The sequence below is a fragment of the Phalangium opilio genome, unplaced genomic scaffold (assembly GCF_054372755.1).
Source record: "Phalangium opilio isolate 3A_F unplaced genomic scaffold, DU_Popi_V2 ptg000217l_1, whole genome shotgun sequence".
Classification (NCBI taxonomy): domain Eukaryota; kingdom Metazoa; phylum Arthropoda; class Arachnida; order Opiliones; family Phalangiidae; genus Phalangium; species Phalangium opilio.
In genome coordinates this window covers 737,913-763,648 of record NW_028324218.1, presented here as the reverse complement: position 1 = coordinate 763,648, position 25,736 = coordinate 737,913, and the positions used below count along the sequence as shown (strand labels likewise).

General features: G+C 35.0%; 3 protein-coding genes across 4 annotated transcripts in view; 2 read left to right on the top strand and 1 right to left on the bottom strand.

The window, feature by feature from the left end:
* The window catches only part of LOC149615396 (protein hobbit-like), a 57,143-nt gene that overhangs the window by 3,018 nt on the left and 28,389 nt on the right, over positions 1–25,736 (top strand). Inside the window, exons 5-39 of one of the 2 annotated variants that reach the window (XM_089857400.1) lie at positions 18–148; positions 211–271; positions 340–426; positions 500–545; positions 625–743; positions 820–878; positions 1,268–1,427; positions 1,495–1,676; positions 1,765–1,916; positions 1,997–2,045; positions 2,482–2,750; positions 2,834–3,042; positions 3,128–3,214; positions 3,314–3,555; positions 3,675–3,786; positions 3,860–3,951; positions 4,024–4,198; positions 4,268–4,327; positions 4,415–4,508; positions 4,708–4,918; positions 5,023–5,294; positions 5,806–6,072; positions 6,149–6,245; positions 6,323–6,566; positions 6,676–6,923; positions 7,372–7,564; positions 7,636–7,965; positions 8,035–8,113; positions 8,197–8,363; positions 8,458–8,757; positions 9,265–9,869; positions 9,977–10,278; positions 10,416–10,756; positions 11,431–11,538; positions 11,612–11,825. In XM_089857400.1, the coding sequence (XP_089713526.1) occupies positions 18–148; positions 211–271; positions 340–426; positions 500–545; positions 625–743; positions 820–878; positions 1,268–1,427; positions 1,495–1,676; positions 1,765–1,916; positions 1,997–2,045; positions 2,482–2,750; positions 2,834–3,042; positions 3,128–3,214; positions 3,314–3,555; positions 3,675–3,786; positions 3,860–3,951; positions 4,024–4,198; positions 4,268–4,327; positions 4,415–4,508; positions 4,708–4,918; positions 5,023–5,294; positions 5,806–6,072; positions 6,149–6,245; positions 6,323–6,566; positions 6,676–6,923; positions 7,372–7,564; positions 7,636–7,965; positions 8,035–8,113; positions 8,197–8,363; positions 8,458–8,757; positions 9,265–9,869; positions 9,977–10,278; positions 10,416–10,756; positions 11,431–11,538; positions 11,612–11,671 (6,210 nt within the window). In that variant the 3' untranslated portion in view covers positions 11,672–11,825. Of the gene's footprint in view, positions 1–17; positions 149–210; positions 272–339; positions 427–499; positions 546–624; positions 744–819; positions 879–1,267; positions 1,428–1,494; positions 1,677–1,764; positions 1,917–1,996; positions 2,046–2,481; positions 2,751–2,833; positions 3,043–3,127; positions 3,215–3,313; positions 3,556–3,674; positions 3,787–3,859; positions 3,952–4,023; positions 4,199–4,267; positions 4,328–4,414; positions 4,509–4,707; positions 4,919–5,022; positions 5,295–5,805; positions 6,073–6,148; positions 6,246–6,322; positions 6,567–6,675; positions 6,924–7,371; positions 7,565–7,635; positions 7,966–8,034; positions 8,114–8,196; positions 8,364–8,457; positions 8,758–9,264; positions 9,870–9,976; positions 10,279–10,415; positions 10,757–11,430; positions 11,539–11,611; positions 11,826–25,736 lie in introns of those variants that run through there. The other variant, XM_089857401.1, reaches the window with a different exon arrangement.
* On the bottom strand, positions 13,101–14,049 carry LOC149615400 (uncharacterized). The gene is made up of 3 exons (XM_089856232.1): positions 13,902–14,049; positions 13,543–13,836; positions 13,101–13,461 (listed from the first exon to the last, which is right to left on the bottom strand). The coding sequence occupies exons 1-3, from the start codon at positions 13,950–13,952 to the stop codon at positions 13,141–13,143; spliced, it is 666 nt and encodes a 221-aa protein (XP_089712358.1). The 5' UTR covers positions 13,953–14,049; the 3' UTR covers positions 13,101–13,140.
* LOC149615399 (tubulin delta chain-like) lies at positions 14,067–21,449 on the top strand. Its single transcript, XM_089856231.1, has 6 exons — positions 14,067–14,372; positions 14,623–14,692; positions 14,759–15,055; positions 16,286–16,529; positions 18,108–18,266; positions 20,834–21,449. The coding sequence occupies exons 1-6, from the start codon at positions 14,179–14,181 to the stop codon at positions 21,187–21,189; spliced, it is 1,320 nt and encodes a 439-aa protein (XP_089712357.1). The 5' UTR covers positions 14,067–14,178; the 3' UTR covers positions 21,190–21,449.

The following is a 25,736-nucleotide window of genomic DNA, read 5'->3' as shown; positions in this document are numbered from 1 at the left end:
TGCAAAAAAAAAAAAAGGCGCTTTCAATTCAAATTTCAAATTTTGATTTGAAATTAACAACGGGCGAACCTAAATCGCCCCACGTTTTGCAAACCTCGTTGCAAGAGTTCAGTATCTTACTAGCAAGTCATAATCTAGAAACTTGCAGGTTTGCCCATTTTTAGTTAATTTAATGATAATTAAATTAAATTAATTAAGTATATTTTTAAGAAATGAAATTAGTACTATATTATCAAAAGCTTGTTTCAAGCTATACAAAAGTGAAACCAAAGTAAGGAAAACGTATTTAAAATCGCGATAACTTTATTGCAACTGCAATTTTGAAATTTAAAATAATAGGTGCAATCTCAAGCAATATTATTTTCGTTTGGAATAAACTTACACTGCTCGTTATTTTTCGATGAAAATTTACCTAAAATTATTCAGGTAACCTATATAACCCCCAATTAACTTAATTAATTAATTATAATTAAGTTAATTAAGTTTAATTGCTACACAGAAAATATCCTTACAAATATCGAATCCCGAAGTTATAATGTACCAGGGTTAGTTTAAAAATAAATTAATAGCAATTTTTTTAAGATAAAATTAAAAACCCTAATTAGTTTAATTAACACTAATTAGGTTTTCAACCAAATACGCTTAAAACTATATTTAATCAAAAAATTAAGTTGAAAAATGATTCCGAAATTATAAAGAAAGAACCTATTAATCTGGAAGATATTTTACTTAAAATTCCAGAGGTAATTGATTAATTAATTAAATCGCTTAATTATAATTAGCTTAGTTTTAATTATGTTAATTTCTGATCGTTTAAAGAGTATCTTAGTTAAAATTGAGTCATTCGATGTAAAATGGGTTCAAACCAGCATTAACAGGTACTTAAATTAGTTAATTTGAACAGGAATGCATACAGCTACTGGGAATCATTGTGATACATCCATTTTCATTCAATGTATCTAGGCGGATTTTGTCACGTGGGAAGAGCTAGCTTAGAATAGTCATTATGTATGACGAATTTTACCTTGCGAAATAATAATCTATCTCGCTTCGCGTTGAGCCTCGCGCGCGCCTAGGAACTCGCCTTGCTACCGGGTAACCAATGAAATCGCAGTTAGAAAGACTCCATCAGAATTATGAGGCGTGACATTGAACCCGCTTAGAAATTAACATGGGACACGATAATTCCTAGTAGCTGTATGTATTCCTCATTAGAAGTATATTAAATGAAGTAAATACAATAAAATTTCGGTTGGGGGGAATTCAGAACCTTATCGGTCAGTTTGCAAACTGTTGACCTTGAATCAAATCAAACTCTGGCCATACCGGAAGGTGACTTGACCTCGTCTTTAGTCGTGACAAATGTCACTGTATCTAGCGGTCACTTACCATTGGCCTCATTGGTCAAATCCTCAATAAAATTTAAGGTACCTATAGAGGACGGGGGTTGGTAGTTAGCTATTCGATAGCTAACTATAATCTTGACCACTTCAGATTGACCATCACACGTTAGACGTTAATATATTACTAAATTCGTGGCACTTGTTGTACAATCACAATGAATTCAGTACTTGGAAAAGATGTATGCCTTCTTCAAGTAGACCCGCTGCTATTGGTCAAAATAAAATGGTCTTAGCTAAAGAATCGCCGCCAATAGAATCGCAATCTTTAAAACAGTAAAAAGAACATTAAATTATTATTAATTTTTATTTAATTTAATTTAAATCGCAAAAGAAATATACATTTTTTAATTTCAAATTTTAGAAAAAATATTCTAACAAATATATTAAAAAGCTACAAAATTCAAGGACAGGCTGATATGAACGATATGTTTGTCAGTGTGTCCTTACCTGGGTGTGATATATTCAGTACCGGACTTATGCATAGTCAATTAACGGTAGATTTGCAAAATAACGGTACGCTAATTAAACCAATTAAATATTAGTTTGACCGACAGTTAACTGAAAAAAAAAATATTCACAATTTCGTAAATTAGGAACGCCTCAACCAAAACCCAAAATATTAAGCGAACTTGGAGATTTAAAGTTAGTGTATTATATTATATCAAAGGCAAATAGAGTAACGGAAAGTAATTAGCAACCGGGGGGCAGAGATGAGGGCGGGGTTACGAAAGTCTAGCAAGTAATTACTCTGGACAATCAGATGTCTAGCGTCTTTGAGCTATGTAGTGTGCAAATACTTGTAAGTGTTGCCATGCAGTCATTTGTGACGTGTGCAATATTCAATCGCTATATACAACAACAACAGACTAAATTAAGTTTGTTGTAGAATTCTGTGTTCGATTCAGTACTGGATCATTCAGTTCCAAACCTGAATGAATGCAACAGAAGCTCTAATAACATCGCTCCCCACTCCCTCTCGCTGCTCCTAAATTCACTTTCTCTTAGTTCTATTTGCATTTGCACGCACCAGTTAGAATTTTTCGCTAACGTCAAGGCGGGTATTACGTTTTGTAAATAGTTTGGAGTTACTTTTGGAAATGGGATGGTGCAAATTGGGAGATGGTCGAAACGTAAACACGTCCGTTATGAAACGACACCATCAAAAGAACACTCCATTGTGTTTGGGAATGTTGCTTCTTAAAGCTCGGGATTTTCCCAGCGATTTTCGAAGTCAATGTATGTTAGACGGAGTTAAAATCGAAATCAGCCCCAATTTAGTGGCATTAGCGCTTCAAGTACATAATTTTTCCCAAACAATTACCGATAACTTAAAACCAAGTACTTCCGGTAAGTCAACGTACAACTTTCTATGATTTTAAATACCGAAATATAGTATAACATTAAAAATAAAAAAATATGAAAATTTTCAGATAAAAAATTAACAAAATCGGGAAAATTTCCTTTAAAAGAAATGTGTAGTTTACAATTTAGTTTAACAGGAGCAAATATATTTATGATAAGTCAAAAAGGTGTTGGTTTAATGGCACGAATTGATTCGGTAACATTAGATACGGCCGCCGAAAAAGTATTTGTGCTTTCAGAAGGAATTAAAATCGCCCCCTTGGAAGCCAACACTACCGTAATTTAATTTAATTTAAATTAAATTTAAATATTCACTACGTCAATTTAATTTAAAATTTAAATTTGAATTGTTTTCAAAAAAGGTTTTCCCATGTGTTAAATGCTCCGAAGTTAAAAACGCTCTCGCTCATATTCAAACAATTAGATTAACTTATAAAACTGGCACCAAAGTAAGTTCCCTAAGTTTTAGGAATGCATACAACTACTAGGAATAATCGCGCCGATCTTCGTTAATGTGGGAGGGACTTAATTACTATATTATCCAATAGGAAACTTCGGTGCAATTATTGGACGAAATAAAAACGGAATGGACCAATTGGGCTCATATGTGCGCCGTTAATTTGGCCCAGGAAATTAACCAATTAACTAACGTGTTTAAAAAGAAATCGAAAGATTTTTACGAAGATGTTGAAATTAATACGAAAATTAAACCTAGTCCAGTTTATTATTTAATTAATATTAGATTACAAGGAAAAATTAATGTGGGATACGTCGTTTCTTCAACACATAGGTTAATGCGAAATTAATTTAATTAACTTTAATTAAATTTAATTGAAAAAATTAAATTTAATTAAAAATAATTAAATTTAATTAAAAATAATTAAATTTAATTAAAAATAATTAATTTAGATTCGCGTTTGTTGCTAATGAATTTACTGCAAAGGCCTACCCGGGTCGAATTTCATTTCAATCCGAGTATTTATGCGTAGAATTTGATAACAAAAAAGTTTTCACATTTATGGTAAAATTATTATTATTAAAATTAATTTTAATTATAATTTTAATTATATTTGGGGGCGTGGCATTTCCTACAGAATTTTAATATTTCGTCCAATCGCGAGGACGAATCGCACGTTATTAACAGACAGAGTTTTGAAGGGCTTGAAAGAAAAACTAACAAAGCTTGGTTAGTTTAAATATTAATTTTAATTACGGTAGTTTAATATATCAATTTTAATAATTTTAATTAAAATTAAAGGTCCATTAGTTTCGAGGAAATTAAACTATTTTTTCCATACAAGTACAATTTTGCCGAAGCTTTTAGCGAGCAAACATTAAGCGTTTTTAAATGGTTTAAAAAAGTTCATAAAATTCAGAAAAAACCATTTGATCTCGATAGTCCATTACCCCCTGATTTGTCAATTAAAATTAAGGTACTTTTAATTAGTACAATTAAGTTTAATCGGGTATTGTATTAAGTTAAAATATAAATAATTCTATAGTTATTCACTATGGAACTCGGAGACGATCCATTTGAAGTTAAACTACGAGATAATTACGAGGTTTTAATTTCAATTTTGAATTTAATTTTGAGTTCTTGAACGGACTTTTTAATTAAAAAGTTTTATTTTTAAAATATTTAATAAAAGTTATTAGAGGATGAATTTAATGAAAGTTTAAAACGTAAAATGATGTTGGATGAAAAAATAGAGCAATTACGTCAAACTCATTTGTTACTTCCAAGTAAGAATTAAATTACTTACAATTTAAGCCAAATTTGGTCAAAATCGAACGGAAATTAACGAAATTACGTCACGTGGTCGAAATTGACTTGTAACTTTCTTAATTATTGACCGATTTTGACCAACTTGGGCTTGAATTGTAGCCCAGAATCTACTCTATCAAACTATGTATTAAAAATACCGTTGTGACGTCATTATAGCCGGTAAAATCGAAGAATTATATAACACACTGGCTAAGAAAAATGCGGAAATTTATATTCAAAGATCGCGAAAATTATACGGTAATGACCCTATGAGGCGAAGCCTGTATACGGCCCAATTTGAAGAGGTTGAAGTATACGCCGTAGCTGATACCTCTTACCATGGTAAAGACAGAGTGGTAAAGGTCATGAAAGAAATTGACAACGAAAGGTAAGGGACGCGTTCGCACTATACTGAATTTTTTTCTGATTGATTCCGTCAAAAATTATGTGGTCTTTTTTTATTTTAATTATTTTTAACTATTTTTTAATTAGTCCATTCCCGGAGGAGGGTTTGGAATTTAACACCTTATGGTGTCGTAAAATAAGTGGAAGTATTGAAGGCATTTCCTGCAACTTAAGGGATTTTCCACAAGCGGTTATGGAAATCCGCGAGTTTAATATTTGGGGTCGTTTAGTTGGTGCCGAACAAGAAGCCTCCAAAAGGTCCATAAGAGAATCGGTCATCGAAATCGGACAACCCTGGGAGGATGACGTCATAGAACGCAGTATGACCTCGCTCAAATTTTATCATGATCTCACTTGGGGTAAGTCAGGTTGTTCTTTTTTTGTACCTAAAGGTCAGGCAATAGGAAATATTTGGAAAAGATGGGGGGATTTTTGGAAAACGTTTGGGGGAATTTTTGGAAAAAGTTTAGGGGAATTTTTGGGAAAAGTTTGGGGAAATTTTTGGAAAAACGTTGGGGAAATTTTTGGAAAAACGTTGGGGAAATTTTTGGGAAAAGTTTGGGGAAATTTTTGGGAAAAGTTTGGGGAAATTTTTGGGAAAAGTTTGGGGAAATTTTTGGAAAAACGTTGGGGAAACTTTTGGAAAAACGTTGGGGAAATTTTTGGAAAAACGTTGGGGAAATTTTTGGAAAAACGTTGGGGGAAATTTTTGGAAAAAGGTTGGGAATTTTTGGAAAAACGTTGGGAATTTTTGGAAAAAAGTTGGGGTAGTTTTGGAAAAAAGTTGGGGAATGGGGGAATTTTTTGGAAAAACGTTGGGGGAATATTTGGAAAATTTTGAATCTGAAAATGATTTCAAATATTTTCCAGATATCGAATCCCTTTGCGCGGCGCATGGTCCTTGTTGGGAACCGATTTTGGCTCAAGTCAATTTAGCATTCGAATCAATCAGTCGTCCATCGGCTGACCCTAGTCCGGCACTTCCGTGGTGGGACAAAATGCGATTATTATATCACGGTAGACTAACCTTATCGGCTCAACACTTGACCATGTTGTTACACGCGTCCCTAGACCCTTTTAATACCACGGAACAGATGGAGTTCACGTGGACCAATGTCCTTATCGACTGGACCAACGGTAAATACCCCTTAAAAGCGATAATTAGGCCTACTATACTTGTAATTACTTTTAAAACGCCTAAAATTCTTCAAAGCCAAAATCACCATGAAAGGTGACTTGGACATATATGTTCATACCGCGTCGAAATACGACGATTGCAAATTATTGCACGTACCTAATGTTAAATTTAAGTAAGGAATTAAGGTTTAGTTTAATTAATTTAACTATAATTAATTAATTATTGGAATTGGGTTTAAATTTAAATTAGTTTTAAATTGGAATGGTTGTGTTTGGGTAATCCGGATGACCATCATAGCGTCATGCCATGCGCTCCGGACAAAGTCCCTGAATATTCCATAAATCAAGTTCACGATTCGTATAGAGCATTTCGCTCCCAAAATTTAAACGTTTCCATGGCAATGGAGACTAAATGCGTTTCTTTAGAAACTTTAGCTGATATTCCCAGTATGTTGCTTTATAGCAGTACCTTGAGATGGATTGAGAACCTGAAGGTAGGACAGTTGCGTTTTCCGTTTAATTTAGTTAGATGTTGGTAGCAAGGGAATTAAGGGATATGCAGGGTATCACCCTGTATATAATTAATTTAATTGATTAATTTAGACGATATTATCTGGTATAAGTCGTTTGACACGACGCGGTGTCCTGTTTAACAATACCAAACCGCGTAAACCTCAATTGGGCAGACATTATCGCATTATGCGATTGGCTTTCAACTTACATAAATTCCGGGTTTGTTATTGGATGTCCTTCGCTAAATTAAGGGGCTTTGAAATATTAGGGGGGCGATTCTCCTTAGGGTCAGAACATAATTTGACCCTTAAACCTGTCCTGGATGGTCTCAAACACAGGTAAGTCCAGGAATGCGTACATCTACTAGGAAACATTGTGTAGCCATCCATTTATCTATGCGGATTTTGTGGGAGGAGCTAGCTAGACTAATCACGAGGGGGTAGACACTTGAGAACTCAAGTACTCAATGTACTGTCAAAGCTGAACTGTGACTGTGAGTTCCGAAGGCTTCGAACTCAATGCACAGTCAAAGCTGAACTCACGTGTACACAGAGATCCAGAGCGTCTACCCCCTCGACTAATCATTACGTATGACGAATTTTACCTCGAGTTACACCTTTCTCGCGCCCTAGGACCTTACGTTGCTATCAATGAAATCGCTAGAATCAGTTAGAAAGTTCTCAAGCCCCGCCCACAAAACCCGAATTCATATATAGAAATTAACATGGGGACACAATGATTCCTAGTAGCTGTATGTATTCCTGTTTTAACTAATTGTTTAATTAGACCCCGATCGGAATGGAACACGGCTTACTTAACTTGCGACTTGGTCGAAAGCGAGATATGGTTGAACAACCGCGAGTTGACAATACAACCCAGTAAAACCGAGGAATCGGGTACTGATCGTAGTTACTTTTTAAGTATGACGCGAGTGTCCTATGGACGTGAGGCCATCATACCCGAAGCTAATAGAGACCCTGTAAGATTATGTCCAAACAATTTTATCGAATTTTAAATTGAATCTTTAAAATACTTAAAATAAAATGCTAGGATATTGAGGATTTACCAACTCATAGACTAGTTATTCATGGACTGAAGGGGGCCTGGACAAAAAACAACCGCGATGTTGTCTTCAGTCTATTCGAAAGTTACACCAAAGCTAAACAAATCAAAAGAAATTTATCAACCGAAGCTTTGAAAAAGCTCAAAATGGATTCCCAAATTCAACGAAATAGGACACTAACCGCTAATTCGAGTTCTTCGCAAACTGGGGTTAATTCCGCTAGTCCAATGACCAGGTTGCAATCGGGTCACGTGGCTTCAATGCTGCAGAAACTTATATCCGAAGCTGAAGCCAATCCCTGCGTTTATACGGAAGATGTAAGCTAAAACTTAATTGGCCAACGGGTTTCCAATTAAACTAACTTTGGCGTTTGGGTACGCGTGTAGATCGAAGGTAGCGCCAGGGAACAATTAGCGGGGGTCGCCGCGTGTCAAACTGATGACGTAATGCAAAAGAATTGGTTAAGTATGTACTGTAATATTATTTGTATGCTTACGTCATCAGTGTCGTGATTTTTATGGGTACTTTTTGGTTTAACTTTTGCTTAGTCGAATTGGTCAATAGTCAGGTCATGTTACAAGGGGTTGAGACATCCGGATATATTATAGTTAGCGCGTCCAGAACGGAAATACTTAAACGTCTTCATAAACCCGTTTGGAAAGAGAGGTCGCTAGTGTCGAAAACCACATGGGTGGGATCCTTCGAGTGCCTTCAGGTTTGTGACCATCTTTAACTAGTCCATCTTTAATAGCTTTCATCGGTGTTTATTAGGGTTTGTTGTTTAATTATTTACCATTTAAACTGGTCAGTACTACGCCACAGTCGATGTGGGTTCCCAAAGCACCTCCGTCGACAATGTTATGTGGCTTTCCGTTGAAAATATTGAAGAGAAACCAACGGTTATTATAAGTGACCTTCCAGACTTGGTGGGTAGTGGTCAGAGCGTCGGTGGTGTGGTCAGTAGTACCGTGGGAGGGACTGCCGACCCCGGTTCCGCTCCTTTGCAATTACAGAGGATCGTATCGCGGTGCGGTTGTCAGTTTTTCTACGCTAGTTACGGAGAGAATGTCAATCCTGAGTCATTTGATTGCCTCGAAGTTCCACCTACTGTAAGTACTTGGGGTTTACTATCCTTTTTGGGTTGATCGGGTGTTTCTCGTAGCTGTTGATCGGGTGGTTGTTTATAATATCGGTTGATCGGGTGTTTGTTTGTAATATATTTTGGTCGGGTGTTTGTTTATAATATAGGTTGGTCGGGTGTTTGTTTATAATAGCGGCTGATCGGGTGTTTGTTTATAATAGCGGCTGATCGGGTGTTTGTTTATAATATCGGTTGATCGGGTGTTTTTTTATAATATCGGTTGATCGGGTGTTTTTTTATAATATCGGTTGATCGGGTGTTTGTTTATAGTATCGGTTGATCGGGTGTTTGTTTATAGTATCGGTTGATCGGGTGTTTGTTTATAGTATCGGTTGATCGGGTGTTTGTTTATAGTATCGGTTGATCGGGTGTTTATAGTAGCGGTTGATCGGGTATTTGTTTATAATCGTGGGGAACCGTATTGATCATTGTTATTTTACGACGCGGGTTGATCGGAACCTTTTTCGGACAACAGCCCGAAGACAATAACGACCCGTGGGAACAACAAACTGCCGTTGACACCTTCACTTTAACCCATCATGACCTTTCAATCTGTACGAATTCATTACAATACGCCATGATCCTGGACATCCTAAACAATGTCCTGCTTTACGTTGAACCTCGCAAAAAAGAAGCGTTTGAGAAGTTACAAGGTATGCGATTCAAACTTCAACTCAGCACGATGGAGGACCAAAAAGGACCGATCCTGGAGTTCCAAAATCAGGTACGGGACATGGTCCTCAACTTACGCCGACTAGAGAAGGAAACCTACTTGGTCCACAAGGCCTTGGGCGAAGACCCCGAGGATCAGGAACTTTTGGAACAGATGAGAAATTTGGAGTTGAAGGTTGAGGCGTGCAAGGAACAGATGATGAACGCCAGCGAGGAATTGAACATGATGATCAATTGTTACCACGAGACTCAATTAAGCGCTTTTAAGACGAGACAACGCGCGTCCGTTCATAACCAGAAGGTTACCTTGGCCAGACGTAGTGAGGTTTGTTTCAAATACGCTCAGTGGAGGTTGACCGACGCCGATGGACAACTTGGATTGGCCGATTTCGTCATGTCCAATTTTCTGTAAGTAAATTTTAATCGGGAAACTTAAAAATGGGTCAAATTTAGGTTAGGGGACCCCCATCTTGACGCGGTGACTCTAGACAACCAGGATATGTTTTGTACCATAGTTATTCCAAAAACACCAAGAGTGACGATTCGGTGGAACACTTATTAGAACTTGGTTACGTCACGGCTACTAATCTATTACCAAATCAAGTTTACAAGGACGTATTGAAACCGACTGAACTTCAACCCAACATTCCCTTGGACAGACAACGCGCTTTGAGAATTTACTGTCGGGAAAGACCTCCAGTTGGTGGAATATCCGTTAAAGAACACTTCGAGGTCAATGTTATCCCAATTACAATTGGTTTAACTCATAATTTCTTTACGCATATGATGAGGTTCTTTTTTCCTGGACGATACGCGGGTAAGTCCACGTTTAATTACTTTAAAGTTTTTTCCATAAGGTCATCATGCCCTTGAAAATATCGTCAAGGTCATTCATCGTACTTATAGTTCTTTTGGGGGGCTTCATAAACCGTCTTGATCTTTACTTCCTTTTAGACAACAGCGAACACCAGTATGACGAGCAACAAAGCAGGACATCGAAGTTCAGTAAGAAATCGAGTTCGAGTCAACAGCGATCCGCGACGCTGGCCTATCAGAACCAGGACGATATCTCGAAGATGAAAGAAAGGGCTGAAAAGAATCAAACGTTCTTGTACATAAAAATCCCCGAAGTTCCTCTAAGAGTCAGTTACAAAGGAGGCAAGGAGAAGAACATTGAGGACTTGAATGATATCGCCTTGAACTTGCACACCTTGGAGTACCATAACAGGACATGGACGTGGTTGGATCTCTTAATGGAAATGAAGAATGACTCTCAGAAGGTTTTACTTCAACAGGTACGTCAAAGTAGGCTTGGAAATAGGTCAAAGTAGGCTTAACTTAACGGCTTTATTGGGAATAGGTCAAAGTAGGCTTAACTTAACGACTTTATTGGGAATAGGTCAAAGTAGGCTTAACTTAACGGCTTTATTGGGAATGGGTTAAAGTAGGCTTAACGGCTTTATTGGGAATAGGTCAAAGTAGGCTTAACTTAACGACTTTATTGGGAATAGGTCAAAGTAGGCTTAACTTAACGGCTTTATTGGGAATGGGTTAAAGTAGGCTTAACGACTTTATTGGGAATAGGTCAAAGTAGGCTTAACGAATTTATTGGGAATAGGTCAAAGTAGGCTTAACGAATTTATTGGGAATAGGTCAAAGTAGGCTTAACGAATTTATTGGGAATAGGTCAAAGTAGGCTTAACGAATTTATTGGGAATAGGTCAAAGTAGGCTTAACGGCTTTATTTGGAATAGGTCAATGTAGGCTTAACGGCTTTATTTGGAATAGGTCAATGTAGGCTTAACGACTTTAATGGGAATAGGTCAAAGTAGGCTTAGCGAATTTATTTGGAATAGTACCGTCAAAGTAGGCTTAACGACTTCATTTGGGAATAGGTCAAAGTAGGCTTAGCGAATTTCTCGGAAATAGGTCAAAGTAGGCTTATAAAATTTGTTTAATGTTTTGATAGGCAATCAAACAGAAACTACAAATTAAATCCAGACAGCCAGCGACAGAAGAAAGCAGTCAACCTCAGGAAGAAGATAAAGCTAGGTTACTTCTGGGATCCAAATTACTGGTACGTTTTTATAATTTTAAATATTTTATGAACAATGAATTCTATATTTTAATTATTTATAAATGCTGATCAGGGTGGGCCAGAAAAATCCTCCAAAAAAGGAATTTTCAGTAAAGTGTACAAAAGAGATTAAAAACTATAATCTCTGTGCTGCTAGACTATATTACTCTATTTTTCCCCTAATATTAATCTAGATTAATTTAAAAATAATACGTATTAATTATTACTATATAATATAAATAAGACTCCTCTTTTGTATCTTTAAAATAAATTTATTTATACTCTAATCGTAATAACTACTTTACACTGAATAGTATGAAACCCCCCAGAAAATCTACTAAATATAGCAGTAAGTTACTAAAAAGAGTATGAAACCTACCATAAATACCTACTGTTTAGTAGGAAATCTACTAAATAGTATGAAAACCTCTAGCAAATCAACTAAATAGTATGAAAACCTCTAGCAAATCAACTAAATAGAATGAAAACCTCTAGCAAATCAACTAAATAGTATGAAAACCTCTAGAAAATCAACTAAATAGTATGAAAACCTCTAGAAAATCAACTAAATAGTATGAAAACCTCTTGAAAATCAACTAAATAGTATGAAAACCTCTAGAAAATCAACTAAATAGTATGAAAACCTCTTGAAAATCAACTAAATAGTATGAAAACCTCTTGAAAATCAACTAAATAGTATGAAAACCTCTAGAAAATCAACTAAATAGTATGAAAACCTCTAGAAAATCAACTAAATAGTATGAAAACCTCTAGAAAATCAACTAAATAGTATGAAAACGTCCAGAAAATCTACTAAATAGTATGAAAACGTCCAGAAAATCTACTAAATAGTATGAAAACGTCCAGAAAATATACTAAATAGTATGAAAACGTCCAGAAAATATACTAAATAGTATGAAAACGTCCAGAAAATCTACTAGATAGTATGAAAACGTCCAGAAAATCTACTAGATAGTATGAAAACGTCCAGAAAATCTACTAAATAGTATGAAAACGTCCAGAAAATCTACTAAATAGTATGAAAACGTCCAGAAAATCTAATAAATAGTATGAAAACGTCCAGAAAATCTATTAAGTAGTATGAAAACGTCCAGAAAATTTACTAAATAGTATGAAAACGTCCAGAAAATCTACCAGATAGTATGAAAACGTCCAGAAAATCTACCAGATAGTATGAAAACGTCCAGAAAATCTACTAGATAGTATGAAAACGTCCAGAAAATCTACTAGATAGTATGAAAACGTCCAGAAAATATACTAAATAGTATGAAAACGTCCAGAAAATCTACTAAATAAAGCAGTAAGTCACTAAAAATAGTATGAAAACCACCATAAACACCTACTGTTTGGTAAGAAACCTACTAAATAGTATGAAAACCACCATAAACACCTACTGTTTGGTAAGAAACCTACTAAATAGTATGAAAACCACCATAAACACCTACTGTTTGGTAAGAAACCTACTAAAGGTAGTATGAAAACCACCATAAACACCTACTGTTTGGTAAGAAACCTACCAAATAGTATGAAAACCACAAAAATACCTACTAAATCAATTTTATTCAACTTTAATAATACAATTTAAACATCAGGCCATTTATACGTTTCACTATGACCCTTATATTTCTTTTTATGCCTTAAACTGGCAACAACACACGGGTTATTGGGAAAGGCATTGATACCTCCAAAGAAGGTATCAGTTTCAGGGTCAAATCTTACAGGATTAGGGATAACGTGTAAATTCTTGGGCAGTTTATCTTGATCCCTCACCATCTGATCATAACTGACCAAACCCTGAATTGGTGTAGAGTAATAGTTAGCTAATTCTTTGCCATTTGTGATGCAGTGTAGAATAGAGTTCGGGATATCATGATCAAACTCTTTGATACATTTTGTTAGAACCTATAGGTTGTAATTTGGGCAATATAATGGGGTTAAAACCACTAAATAATGGGGTTAAAATCACTAAAACACGCCACATACCTTGTATTTGATCAAGGGATCATTCAATGATAAATCATTAACATTCTTTACGGACTTTAGATTGGGTATTTCTTGACAAATTTTAATTATAATCCCTGATACATCATTAGGAGGGTTATAGGCCTTGGTTCCTTGATTAAATCCTTTATCAATTATCGCTTGAAATGAACCGATTCCCGCGTGTCGTTTATTTAAAACTTCTACGGGAAGTTCATCTGGAAGATGTTTCTTGATTCTCCGAGACTTAGTCAGGCAAGTAGAACTTACCGATAAATTAGCTTTTGAAGATTCAATCTGGAATAAAAAACGTTATCCCTAATATAATACACAATTTAAAGTCAAAAACTTAAATAAATTACCAAAATAACCCTCTTAATTAACGGAGTTAAGATTTTACGCGTTGAAATCATGTTTATGAAAGGTTATCGTAACCATAACCTAATCCGCCATGTTTATTTTCACCGCTAAGCCTTGTTCCTGCAGCTTGGCAGTGCTGCCAGATTCACCGTAACCAAAATATTTTTTTTTTATTCATTTCCCGCGTGTTATCCACGGCCGAAGGTTGACAATCAGACGGTCGCCCGCTTTAATGGTTTAATTAACATTATTTTAAAGCGTTTAATTTAAGTTTAATGGATGACTATCATAGTGGTGCAAGTAGGGCAGTGTGGGAATCAATTAGGATTCGATTTTTTCAACGAAATCAGCGGACAAATACAAAATGTAACGTCGGAGAATAGCCATCGGGGCAAAAATGGGCACGGCGCTTTGACATCCGCTGCCGCTAATGTCGTGGGAAATGTTGCTTACCGTCAAGAGCTTGGTGATCGGTAAGCTTACAGTTTTAATAATTAATAATAATTAAAGTTGGCGTAGTCATTAAGCCTAAGTCTCAAAAATTATATTAATACTTTAAAAATAAGCCATACGCGACTTTTTTCCAAAACCGGTTTATCTGTTGAGTTTCCATGAACGCCTTATCACATTGCGCCAAAACTAAAATATAAATTTGATTTTGCTAAGCCTTGGTCTGTCAAAATATGTTTACATCAAAAATACCCACGTTTTTCTCGGAAATAGGTTTTTTAAATACTCTGAAAACGAAAAAACTCACATTCCTAGAGCAATTTTAGTCGATACTGAACCTAAAGTAAGATTTATTATACAGTTTCTTAGGCCTAATTCGGTTTCAATTAATTTTCGAGGGTTATTTTAGGTCATTAAACAAATACAATACTCTTCTCAACAAACTGGAAAATGGAAGTACGCGCCACAAAACGCGTTTTTTAAGAAAAAAGGGGCTGGGAATAATTGGGCGTATGGTTATTACGGGCATGGTAGTCCCTCGAAAGAAGATATTCTTAATTTAATACAAAAAGAAGTTGAACAATGCGAATATTTGGGTGGTTTCTTGGTTATCATGTCTTGCGCTGGAGGAACGGGGAGTGGATTAGGGACGTTTTTATCAGAGGCACTCAGAGAAAATTATCCTCAAACTCCCCTAATTAATCAAGTAAGTTTTAATTGTTCTGTTCGTTAAAAATACATTAATTAGCGGAAAAACTTTACTTTAGCTCGCGCATTCAAAATACAGTTTTTCCAATAAATATCATTTCTTGGAGGTTAATTATATGATAATTAATTACATTTAAGTCGCGGAAACTATATTAATAAATATTTTCACGAACCTAACCTAACCTAACCTAACCAAACCAAACCTAACCAAACCTAACCTAACCTAACCTAACCTAACCTGACCTGACCTAACCTAACCTAATATTGATTATAATAGTTTCCGCAAACCTAACATTTCTTGGAGTTGACAATATTTAGTAATATTTTGGAAAAGGTGATATTTATGCAGTTGATAAGCCTTGGCAATAACAAAAACAGGCGCACATTAGCCGCTCATGGAAGGGAATAAGAGGGAATAAATTACAAAAAACATGGAAAATATTGATGTAAGTTAGTTTCCACACCTTAAATTTAACTAATTATCGTATAATTAACCTCCCAGAAAAGATATTTATTGAAAAAACTGTAATTTGAATGCGCGAGCTAAAGTAAAGTTTAGCCTTCTTTTGAAATTTCATTTACATTTTTTTAATTAACTTACATATATTTATATTTATGCAAATTAGTTAAAGTTTGTGTGGGTAGATTTTTATTTCAACTTGAACTTTCAAAGGGATACTGTAATGGTTCCAAGAAAGCCTTTTTTTTGGGGGGGGGGGTTATATGATGGCCCTAATTGCGCGCCCGTCGGTACTAATTTAAATAATCTGGGGGTCAGACTTCAGAGTTCACGGAGGTCAAAAAAATAAATACACTGAAAATTAAAAACATTCTACACCCAATAGAGTAACCATTCCTTGCAAAGAAAACTACTCAAAGGGGCGGGGCAACCATCGTAGGTCGTCTAGTGTCGTTAGAGAGAGGGTGTAGACTGTGATACCTCCCTCTAGGCGCGTTCTCGTGAGGGGGGATACTGTACGCGCCCGTTCAAAGGGGGGATGACACTGAGCTAAGAGATAGAACAGTATGGAATGTTAGATAGTGTCACTGGCCCTTTAAAACCATAGAAAATTATTGCAAAAATTTATAAATATTTTCCCAAAAGAATCCATTTACAGTTTAATAGGTTTAAATTATTTATGGCGGTAGATAAATATTTATATTTGCACCTGCTTTATTCCCCCTCCCCATATTTCTCCCCCCCCCCGTGGTTTCGTTTTGTTCTTAGGTTGTATGGCCTTTCAGTAATGGCGAAGTGACTGTTCAAAATTACAATACGCTCTTGACCCTGGGTCATTTGCAAGACGTGTCGGATTCAATTTGTTTGTTAGAGAATGACCAATTACATCGTTGCTGTTCCCAATCCTTGGCCATGAAGGACGTTGATCTCAAAAATTTGAACGTCATAGGTGCTCGTCAAATGGCTAGCTTGTATCTCAGTAGTTACCAAGAAAAACGGGAGGCCAATTTCGGTAAGTGATTTAAGTTCAGTTCAGTAGATTAGGGTTTGTTTTTTTAAATGGATGGGTTACAATTTGAACCGAATTTGGTCAAAATCGAATGGTAATTAAGTTACGCCTATTAATACGTCATTTTGAACTGTCATACTTATGGAATATATCACTTATAAACTTATGGAACATATCACTTAATAAACTTATGGAACATATCACTTATAAGCTTATATCACTTATAAACTTATGGAACATATCACTTATAAACTTATGGAACATATCACTTATAAACTTATGGAACATATCACTTATAAACTTATGGAACATATCACTTATAAACTTATGGAACGTATCAATTATAAACTTATGCAACTGCATTTATACACAATGCTTGGTGGCACTTTTTCAAACCCACAAAGGGGGGGGGCCAGAAATTAGAAATTATTATACGTATTGCAGTTTGAAATTAATTTTAATTTGGTTTTAATCGCGTAGTTCAAACATTTGTTATGATTAAAAATTTTACAACAAAAACGGTATAAATGCGGCGTTTCTAAAAATTTCTGTCGCGCGTCTATTGGGCTAAAGGTTAGTTACAATCATATACTTAATAAGTTAATAAGTACTACGCGATTAACGTAAATAGCAACTAGGGTAGAGATGGCCTCCATTTTTCAAGATGGCGGCGGATTTCAAAAATATTTCTTAATGATCATCTACTAGTTAAGAATAACGTCCCTGCGAAATTTCAACTTCCTAAGTAAAGCGGTTCGGTCTGGGCTTTAAATTATAAGTCACTCATGACGATACAATTGTGGATGGAGCTAAAAAGAAAGGGTTACGTAGTCTTTCCGCATTCTATCGCGTCTGTTTCCGGTTCCGCATTCCCAAAATGTCGGCTTCTATTGTGCCTGTCTGGGGAATTCTACATTCTTGGGGAAACCCCTCTCCAACCCGTTGGTATGTAGTATCTGCACTGAAGTTAAGCGAGCCTCGCAGCTGGGGAAACCCCACCGCGCTTGCGCCCAGCTCAAAGGTGCCGCCGCGCGCCTTCCCTTCCTAATACCGGGGAGTATATATTTGGAAATATTGTTAGTTGACCGTAAAACCCTATAAGAAGTTGATGATTTAGGCCTTCGCCTTAGAGACAAGTGTAACGGGAATTTTGCAAATAACAGAATTTATTTTTTTCTTTTAATAAAAATAATAAAATTGTATCGTAATGGTGGAATTCATAAACGAAATTTATTATTATATTGCGCGCGCAACGCCCTGCCTTTGCCTGTACTAAATTGCGTTGCGTTTACGAGTTCCACCTTAAATCTATATCTACTTAGCCCTTCCGGATTAAACTTAATTTCAAACTGCAATACATATAATAATTTCTAATTTATGCCCCCCCCCCCTTTGTGGGTTTGAAAAAGTGTCACCAAGCATTGTGTATAAGTGCAGTTTTTTAAGGACTGCGAAGCAAAACTTATGCTTATGTGTATAGTGTGGGGTCGAGTGTTGCTAGTCGTTTGTGACGTGTGAAATTTAAATTTTAAGAGTTAAATTCAAAGGGTTCTTTTTGTTTATTGTATATTTTCATGTCAGCCGATATTCTATGCAAATTGGGATCTCATCCGAGTTTTAAATTAGTTCGTCTTTTATCGGTGCCTCAAGAGACGGACCGTTCGGCCCCCTTTAGTTCCTACAGTTGGCCGTCTCTCATTAAATCACTTCATAGAAGCCTCGCTCAACAAACTGCCAAAGGTAAGAAAACCAAAACCAACAACACCTCCTTCTTCTTTAAAACGAGTTTCTTTCTTTCTTACATTTTTACCTCTCCGTGTGACGTAGTCCAGGAGAGGTTCTGTAACGGCCGTGTCTGTCTGTGTGTCTGTCTGTCTGTCTGTGTGTGTGTCTGTCTGTCCGTTGTTACACCCACGTGACCGCGTTCGCAGTTTGCGTATCGGAGCAAACGTGTTGGCCATTTCCGAACTGCTTTCACAGTCACGGAAATGGCTCCTCTACTTGAGTTCTCACACCACCATTTTTACCTCTCCGTGTGACGTAGTCCAGGAGAGGTTCTGTAACGGCCGTGTCTGTCTGTGTGTCTGTCTGTCTGTCTGTGTGTGTGTCTGTCTGTCCGTTGTTACACCCACGTGACCGCGTTCGCAGTTTGCGTATCGGAGCAAACGTGTTGGCCATTTCCGAACTGCTTTCACAGTCACGGAAATGGCTCCTCTACTTGAGTTCTCACACCACCATTTTCTGGTCTTTGTCCATCCCACACGGACACCAGTCTGTTCTTACTGGCTTCTAATCACCACCATCTTCTGGTCTTTGTCCATCCCACACGGACACTAGTCTGTTCTTACTGGCTTCTAATCACCACCATCTTCTGTTCTTTGTCAATCCCACATTTACACCAGTCTGCACTTACACTGGCTTCTAACACCACCATCCACTGGTCTTCCGTCTATTCCACATAGACACCAATCTGTATCATTGGCTTCTACTCCATTATCATCGTTTGGTTTTAGGATATACGCGGCGATCAGCTAGGGTTACGAGAAACGTCTAGCCTCCCTAAGGTGGGATCGCCACCAAAGGTTTTCGCAATTGCGCTTTTTCCTTACTATTATAATGGAAACGAATCGTATATATACCCCAAATTTGAAAAAAGCGGGCAAGAGGGGTACCCTTCACTTTAAACGTCAATATTAGCAAAGTTTGAGAAGATAATAGGTATAACTTTATTTTAAACGATTTAACTATTATTAATGTTAATTATTGAAGATTAAAATAATTAAAAATAATTATATTTATTTAAATATTAAAGATAAACCTCTCGTGCAAAGAGAGAGATTATCATTGCCTCCTATATCTACCAAGGCCCGTGCATGCGATATATTTCCTTCATTGCCTCCTATATCTATCAAGGCCCGTGCATTGTGATATATTTCATTCATTGCCTCCTATATCTATCAAGGCCCGTGCATTGTGATATATTTCATTCATTGCCTCCTATATCTATCAAGGCCCGTGCATTGCGATATATTTTTCAAAACAACAACAAAAATGGGAAACCCCAACTCAGAAACATAACGTTTTCATTGGATACTTAAGTTTATATAATCTTCTTGACACGGAGAGGTAATATTTTGGTTTTCCCAACTTGTTACTTTTTAAACGCCCCCCTATTTGCTCACGCTAAGATCATAAAGATAGTAAAGTAAACCACCCAAGTTAGACCTTGTTATATTTAAAAGTGTATATTTACTTCCAATTAAGGTCAGCTTGTACGTACTTTATGGAAATCCCTTTTATCTGATCTATCTCTTTGTGTTTTCAAAGTTACTTTAGTTTTATTGTGTTTTATTTATTTATTTAATTTTTGGTATTTTTTTGGGGGGGGGGGAGATTTGAAATTTGGTGTTATTACTCTACGGAATTTAGGCTTTAATAGTATCTTAAATTTTTTTTTTCGAGGGTCAGTTTATAAAGTTATGGGCAGTTTTTTATTTTATTTATTTATGTAAGGTCCCCGGATTTCTTTATTATTATTCATTTGGAGATATCTTCCTTATTTGAGGCCTATTATTTATGAGACTCGGTGCGATTACTCTATCGAATATCGGCTTTCGAATGGTACCATTCATTTTTAAATTGAGGGTCATAATAAAAAGTTATGGTCAGTTTTAGGACTTAATAGTTATATGAGATTGAGATGAAACCGAAGTTTTTTTTATTAATATTATAATTCATTTGAAGATATCTACCTTATTTGAGGCCTATTATTTATGAGTTTCGGTGCGATTACTCTATCGAATATCGGCTTTCGAATGCTACCATTGATTTTTAAATTGAGGGTTTAATTAAAAAGTTATGGTCAGTTTTAGGACTTGATAGTTATATGAGATTCAGATGAAGCAAATTAATTTTATTATTATAGTTCATGTGAAGATATCTTCCTTATTTGAGGCCTATTATTTATTAAACTCGGTGCTATTACTCTATCGAATATAGGCTTTCGAATGCTACCATTTATTTTTAAATTGAGAGTTTAATTAAAAAGTTATCGTCAGTTTTAGAACTTAATAGTTACATTAGATTCAGATGAAACCGAGTTTTATTTTTACTATTATTCATTTGAAGATATCTTCCTTATTTGAGGCCTAAAATTAATGAAACTTGGTGCTATTACTCTATTGAATGTCGGCTTTCAAATGGTACCATTAATTTTTAAATCGAGGCTCAAATAAATAAACAAGTTACGGTAACTTGAAACAAGTCATAATTAGTAAAAAAAAATTGGTAAAAATATCTGAAAATAGAACACAACATTCATTTGGCAAATTTACTGGTACTACGTGGTTCCGAGTCCAAGAACGTTGACGTGTCTTTACTTAAATCACTGCGATACGCCAGTTGGATGCCCGAAGAACATCGTTTAAATACATTGTACCATCCTTTACCATTATTCCGTTTGAACCGGTCATCCACTTTGGCCACAAATAGCCAAAGTTTTTTACCACAGCTGGACGGTGTTGTTGACAAGGCTTGGACCATGTACCATTCGAGGGCTTATTTACACCATTATGCCAAACATGGTTTAGAGGACCAAAGTTTTATAAGTTGTTTTGAGAAGGTCGAGAATATTGTAGCCAAATATACAAATGTCTCTAATTAACTAACTAATTGAGTAATTAAATGAGTTTTTCGTTTGTTTTTGATGAGATACTATTTTAGTAATTGAGCTTTTCTTTTAATTTTAATTTTATTTCTTTCATAATCACTAAAACCAACAAAATATTTAAGGCATATTTTTATCATGAATATTGTCGCAATGAATTCATGGTGATTATATGAGTATTTATACGAACCTATTTATAATTTTAATATTTTTTTAATAATAATAATAAAGTTTGGAATTTTTAATATTTAAATAAATACGAGATTTTTTTTAAACAAAGTGATTTTATGGGCGGGAGATCCAGGTTTTCACGGAATTCTTATAGGGTTTCCTTGAAACGTCAAGGAACATTGCTTCAGTAAGGTTTGAAAATTATTATTATTTTATTAATTAATTTTAAATTGGCAATAAAATCACGGAATTAAATGGGGATTTGATTTAAATTTTAAAGGTTTGGGAAATTTCTACAGGGTTGCCACAGTACCTGGAAAAGTCAGGGAATTTGAAAATTGTCGTAAAAGTCAGGGAATTTCCATTGCATACTGACTTGAAAATGTGTAGCGACGGCCCACTAGGCGCACCAGCTCAATATCGTTCTATAGGCCTACATTAACTGTTTCCGATAGTACCTAATAAAGTTTTAATAACTACTAAATAGTAGTTTCAAAAACGGTGATAGTATTAGCATAATCGTAAGTACAAAGCTGATGATAAATAAGGAACTTTTAAACGCCGCATTCTTACTTTTCTGTTAGTGTAAGTTTGAAAATTGGTTTTAGTATGTCAGGGAAAATCTGGAAAAGTTGGGAAATTTTGAAATGAAAAATTTGTTGTTAAACCTATGCACTGACACGATCACAATTGAAATAGCTCGATTGTATTAACGCTACCTTACGAATCTAAAATGGGCATTTAAGCCTTGGTTTAAGAATATGAGCGATTGATTTGACACAGGAAACTTTATTTAATCACGATATAGTTTTTTTAAAAGAAAATAAGTAAAACAAAGGCTTACAAAGTGCAGGAGATATTGTATAAATTACACTAATAAAAATTCTTAGCGTCATCCTGTTCAACGGAAGATCGCTGACCTCTCGGATCTTTGCCTGGTTTTCGCGACAATAAAGAATTAAATAAACGTTCTAATTCTTGTTCCTTTTTATCCCGTTTAATTTTTTCTTCGAGATCACCCTTCAATTGTTTGCCTGGTTTTCGCGACAATAAAGAATTAAAAAAACGTTCTAATTCTTGTTCCTTTTTATCCGGTTTAATTTTTTCTTCGAGATCACCCTTCAATTGTTTGCCTGGTTCTCGCGACAATAAAGAATTAAAAAAACTGTCTAATTTAATTTTAAGTTTAGAAATTTCGATTAAATCCCAGCGTTTAGTTAACGTTAAGAAGTTAGGTTAGATTAGTTTACGTTCTTACCGAGATCCAAAGGCTTTTTGAGATCCTCTGTTTTTCGAAATAAAAAAAAAGGTTTTGATTTGTAAACGAATCGTGTAACAAGAAAGCGAGTTTGGTCGCCATTTTTTTCTGAAATTAAAGTAAAATGAACACTTAGAAGGATGCGAGTCGAAAAAACGACAAATATATCAGTCAAAGCCGAATCTAGTTTGCATTTTCTTCGCGACTCGAGCATTTCTCTAAATTTCTACCCGAATAGAATATTCCTTTCAAACACTTAGTCCTTCCAATGCTTAGAGATTAGAAGAAATAACCCTGATTTCCATAATAACCTTATATACTTGAAAACAACTCTAAATTAAATGAAAAATTCAGGCAGGCAACATAACATTATCCCTTAAAAGAACGGCCTAAGACGCTGCAACCGATCCTCTTCACTACCCCGCTTAGCGACAAAGTTAACATATAGAACACAACCGAGGAGACAATCCTAGCTAGGCGGCAACAACCGAGGACTAAGACGCGCATTGCGGACATATCACTAGCCCGACTCAACTAATAGAGTAGTGGCACTACATGTTAATTTCTCATAGAACATAACGTAGCCAAAGGCAGTGAGGTGCCATTACTCCATAGACAAGAATTAACTCAACCCGTAACCGTTAAAACACGAATAACCTGATATAAATGGCAATTCTAGCGGCATCTCATGGACATGCCTTACATATTTAGCGGATGTCGTTAATACCAATGTATAACTTAAAATGCTTGCATGGTAAAACCCTACGTACAATACCAGTTTCAGCTGATGACTCTATGAGGTCCACCAAAAGCGCGATGAGGTCCACCAAAAGCGCGATGAGGTCCACCATGTTCGGGTAAAATTGAGTCCAACGCCGACAGGAGTTAAAGATTGAGAGGCAGCGTTACGATTCAAGAAGTGAACTCGCATTACGTTAAACGGGTTTGCCATTTATAAATTAAATTGATCAACTATGGCGCGATTTTTTATCAGGATAAGGTGTAGGAGGGCGTGCGCAGTAGGCCAATCGGGACCGCGAAAATGTCTAAAAAATAAAGACAGTCTACGATGAAAAAAAATCTAAATAAAAAATTTGGTTTAATAGAAATAGGTTTAAAATAGGCTGAAAATTCCGTGGCAACCCTGTTCTATTTAATTTAAATTAAATTTTACATTAAAATTCAAGGACTCCAAACACATTTTCATTAAATACTGTTTATTCATTGACATCGTAGTATATATTTCATAATGAATCATGGAAATTAAATTTTTATTTATTTATTTATTAATTTTTTTTTAATTCAGATAGTTTAGTTTAGGGCACACCACGTGGCTTTATTTTGGGCGGGAATACACCACGTGCTTTTCAACAAAAAAAAATTGCGCCCAAATTAAAAAAAATTAAAATTAATTTTTATTTTTAAATAATAATTATACATTAATTTTCTAGTTTAGTTTTATAGATAATTAAAAAATTGATGAATAGCACATGATTGTGTAATTATATTTAAATAAATATTTAAGGTAATTTAATTAGGATTAAGCGGGTTATTATAAGCAGAGATGAAAAAAAGTCGGGTCTTTTAATTAATTAATATTTTAATTAGTACAATTAAATTACAGGGCCCCCAGAGGCCCTATAATTCCTATAAAATCCTATATTTTTAAAACTGTCCTATAAAATCCTATAATTTTGGCAAAAATCCTATAAAATCCTATAATTTTAAAATTTGGGCGAATTTTAAGCAACCCATCAATACTCAGGTCTAAAAAATATCATAAAATGGGGATGGTTTCCCTAATACTGTAGCTTATCTAGTTAAAAATAGCTCGGTGTATTATGGTTCTGATAACTAAACATTCAGTGTGTACCACCATGGTGAGTTTTGCAGCTAATAGGGAGTCTATTAGTTGTCATTTGCTAGATCAAAAAAGGCGGGAAATAATTTTTCGCAGTACTGGTGTTCTTTATAAAAAGAAAAATTAATATTTTACTGTCCTATATAATCCTATAATTCTGGAAACCCCCAATTTTTTAGTTTGGTTCAATGGGGGGCAAATAGGACTATAAGATACTCAAAGGACATGCCCGTATCTCTAGTAGAACCAGAGTTACGAGCCTCCAAAGTTGATTTTAATGGTTTTCCTGTGGAATGTGGTATGTTTTTCAACATTTAGCTTAATTACTCTGCCCCTGTTTGCAGTACTGGTTCTTTATAAAAAGAAAAATTGATATTTTTGTGTCCTATATAATCCTATAATTCTGGAAAACCGTCCTATAAGATCCTATATTTTCATGAAAAAAGTCCTATAATTCCTATAAATATTTTCGAAATTTGGCTGGGGGCCCTGAAATTAATTTAGAGAGCGGAAAAATTAACTTGATTAATTTATTAATAAGCAATAAATTAATAAGAACGAATTATTATTTTTTTAAACCCTTCACCTTTTAGTTAACTTTAATTATATTATAAAGTTAATGCAAAAATTAGTTAATTACTAAATTAAGGGCAATTTTTCATTTAATTTTACAAATCTAGGTTTTTAATTAATTATATTTTTTACACTTATATTAAAAAAAACTGGAATTTTTTTAAAAAAAAATGAGGGACTAGCTTGTATATAAAATAATGAATAATAATTAATGTTAATTAAGGATTAATTAAAAATTAATTTAACCCTAATTAACATTATTCTTAGAAAAAAATTATAAAATGAGCACCTTCGGGTTTCTTTCTTTTTCTTTTTAATTAAAAACATAGGATAAAAAACAAGTTGCACCAAACACTATGTTCAAAATATTTTCAAATTTGAAATTTGAAATAATTCAATTTTGAATTATTTTGACATGAAGGTATTTTCTTTTCTTAATAATATATCACCATAAATTGATCATCAAAAACGTGACCAATTTCGCGCATGCGCAGACGTCAGACGCGTTTATTCGTTCTTCTACGAGATTCAAAAGTAATAGTTAATTCTCCTAAAAAAGATTTGCAATCTTAAAAAGTCCCCGTTTTTGTATTAATTTCACTGGGAATTGGTACCATATCAAGACTGCAACGAGGTATATACTCTTCCAAAAATATTGCATTGTTTAGGGCGTAATCTCTT

Coding starts and splice junctions, on each gene's coding strand:
- LOC149615400 (XM_089856232.1), bottom strand. CDS start 13,952: ATGATTTCAACGCGTAAAATCTTAACTCCGTTAATTAAGAGGGTTATT. Junction 13,837..13,901: donor TAATTAAGAGGGTTATTTTG/GTAATTTATTTA, acceptor TTTTTATTCCAG/ATTGAATCTTCAAAAGCTAA. Junction 13,462..13,542: donor ATCCCTTGATCAAATACAAG/GTATGTGGCGTG, acceptor TACAACCTATAG/GTTCTAACAAAATGTATCAA.
- LOC149615399 (XM_089856231.1), top strand. CDS start 14,179: ATGACTATCATAGTGGTGCAAGTAGGGCAGTGTGGGAATCAATTAGGA. Junction 14,373..14,622: donor CGTCAAGAGCTTGGTGATCG/GTAAGCTTACAG, acceptor TCTCGGAAATAG/GTTTTTTAAATACTCTGAAA. Junction 15,056..16,285: donor AAACTCCCCTAATTAATCAA/GTAAGTTTTAAT, acceptor TTTTGTTCTTAG/GTTGTATGGCCTTTCAGTAA.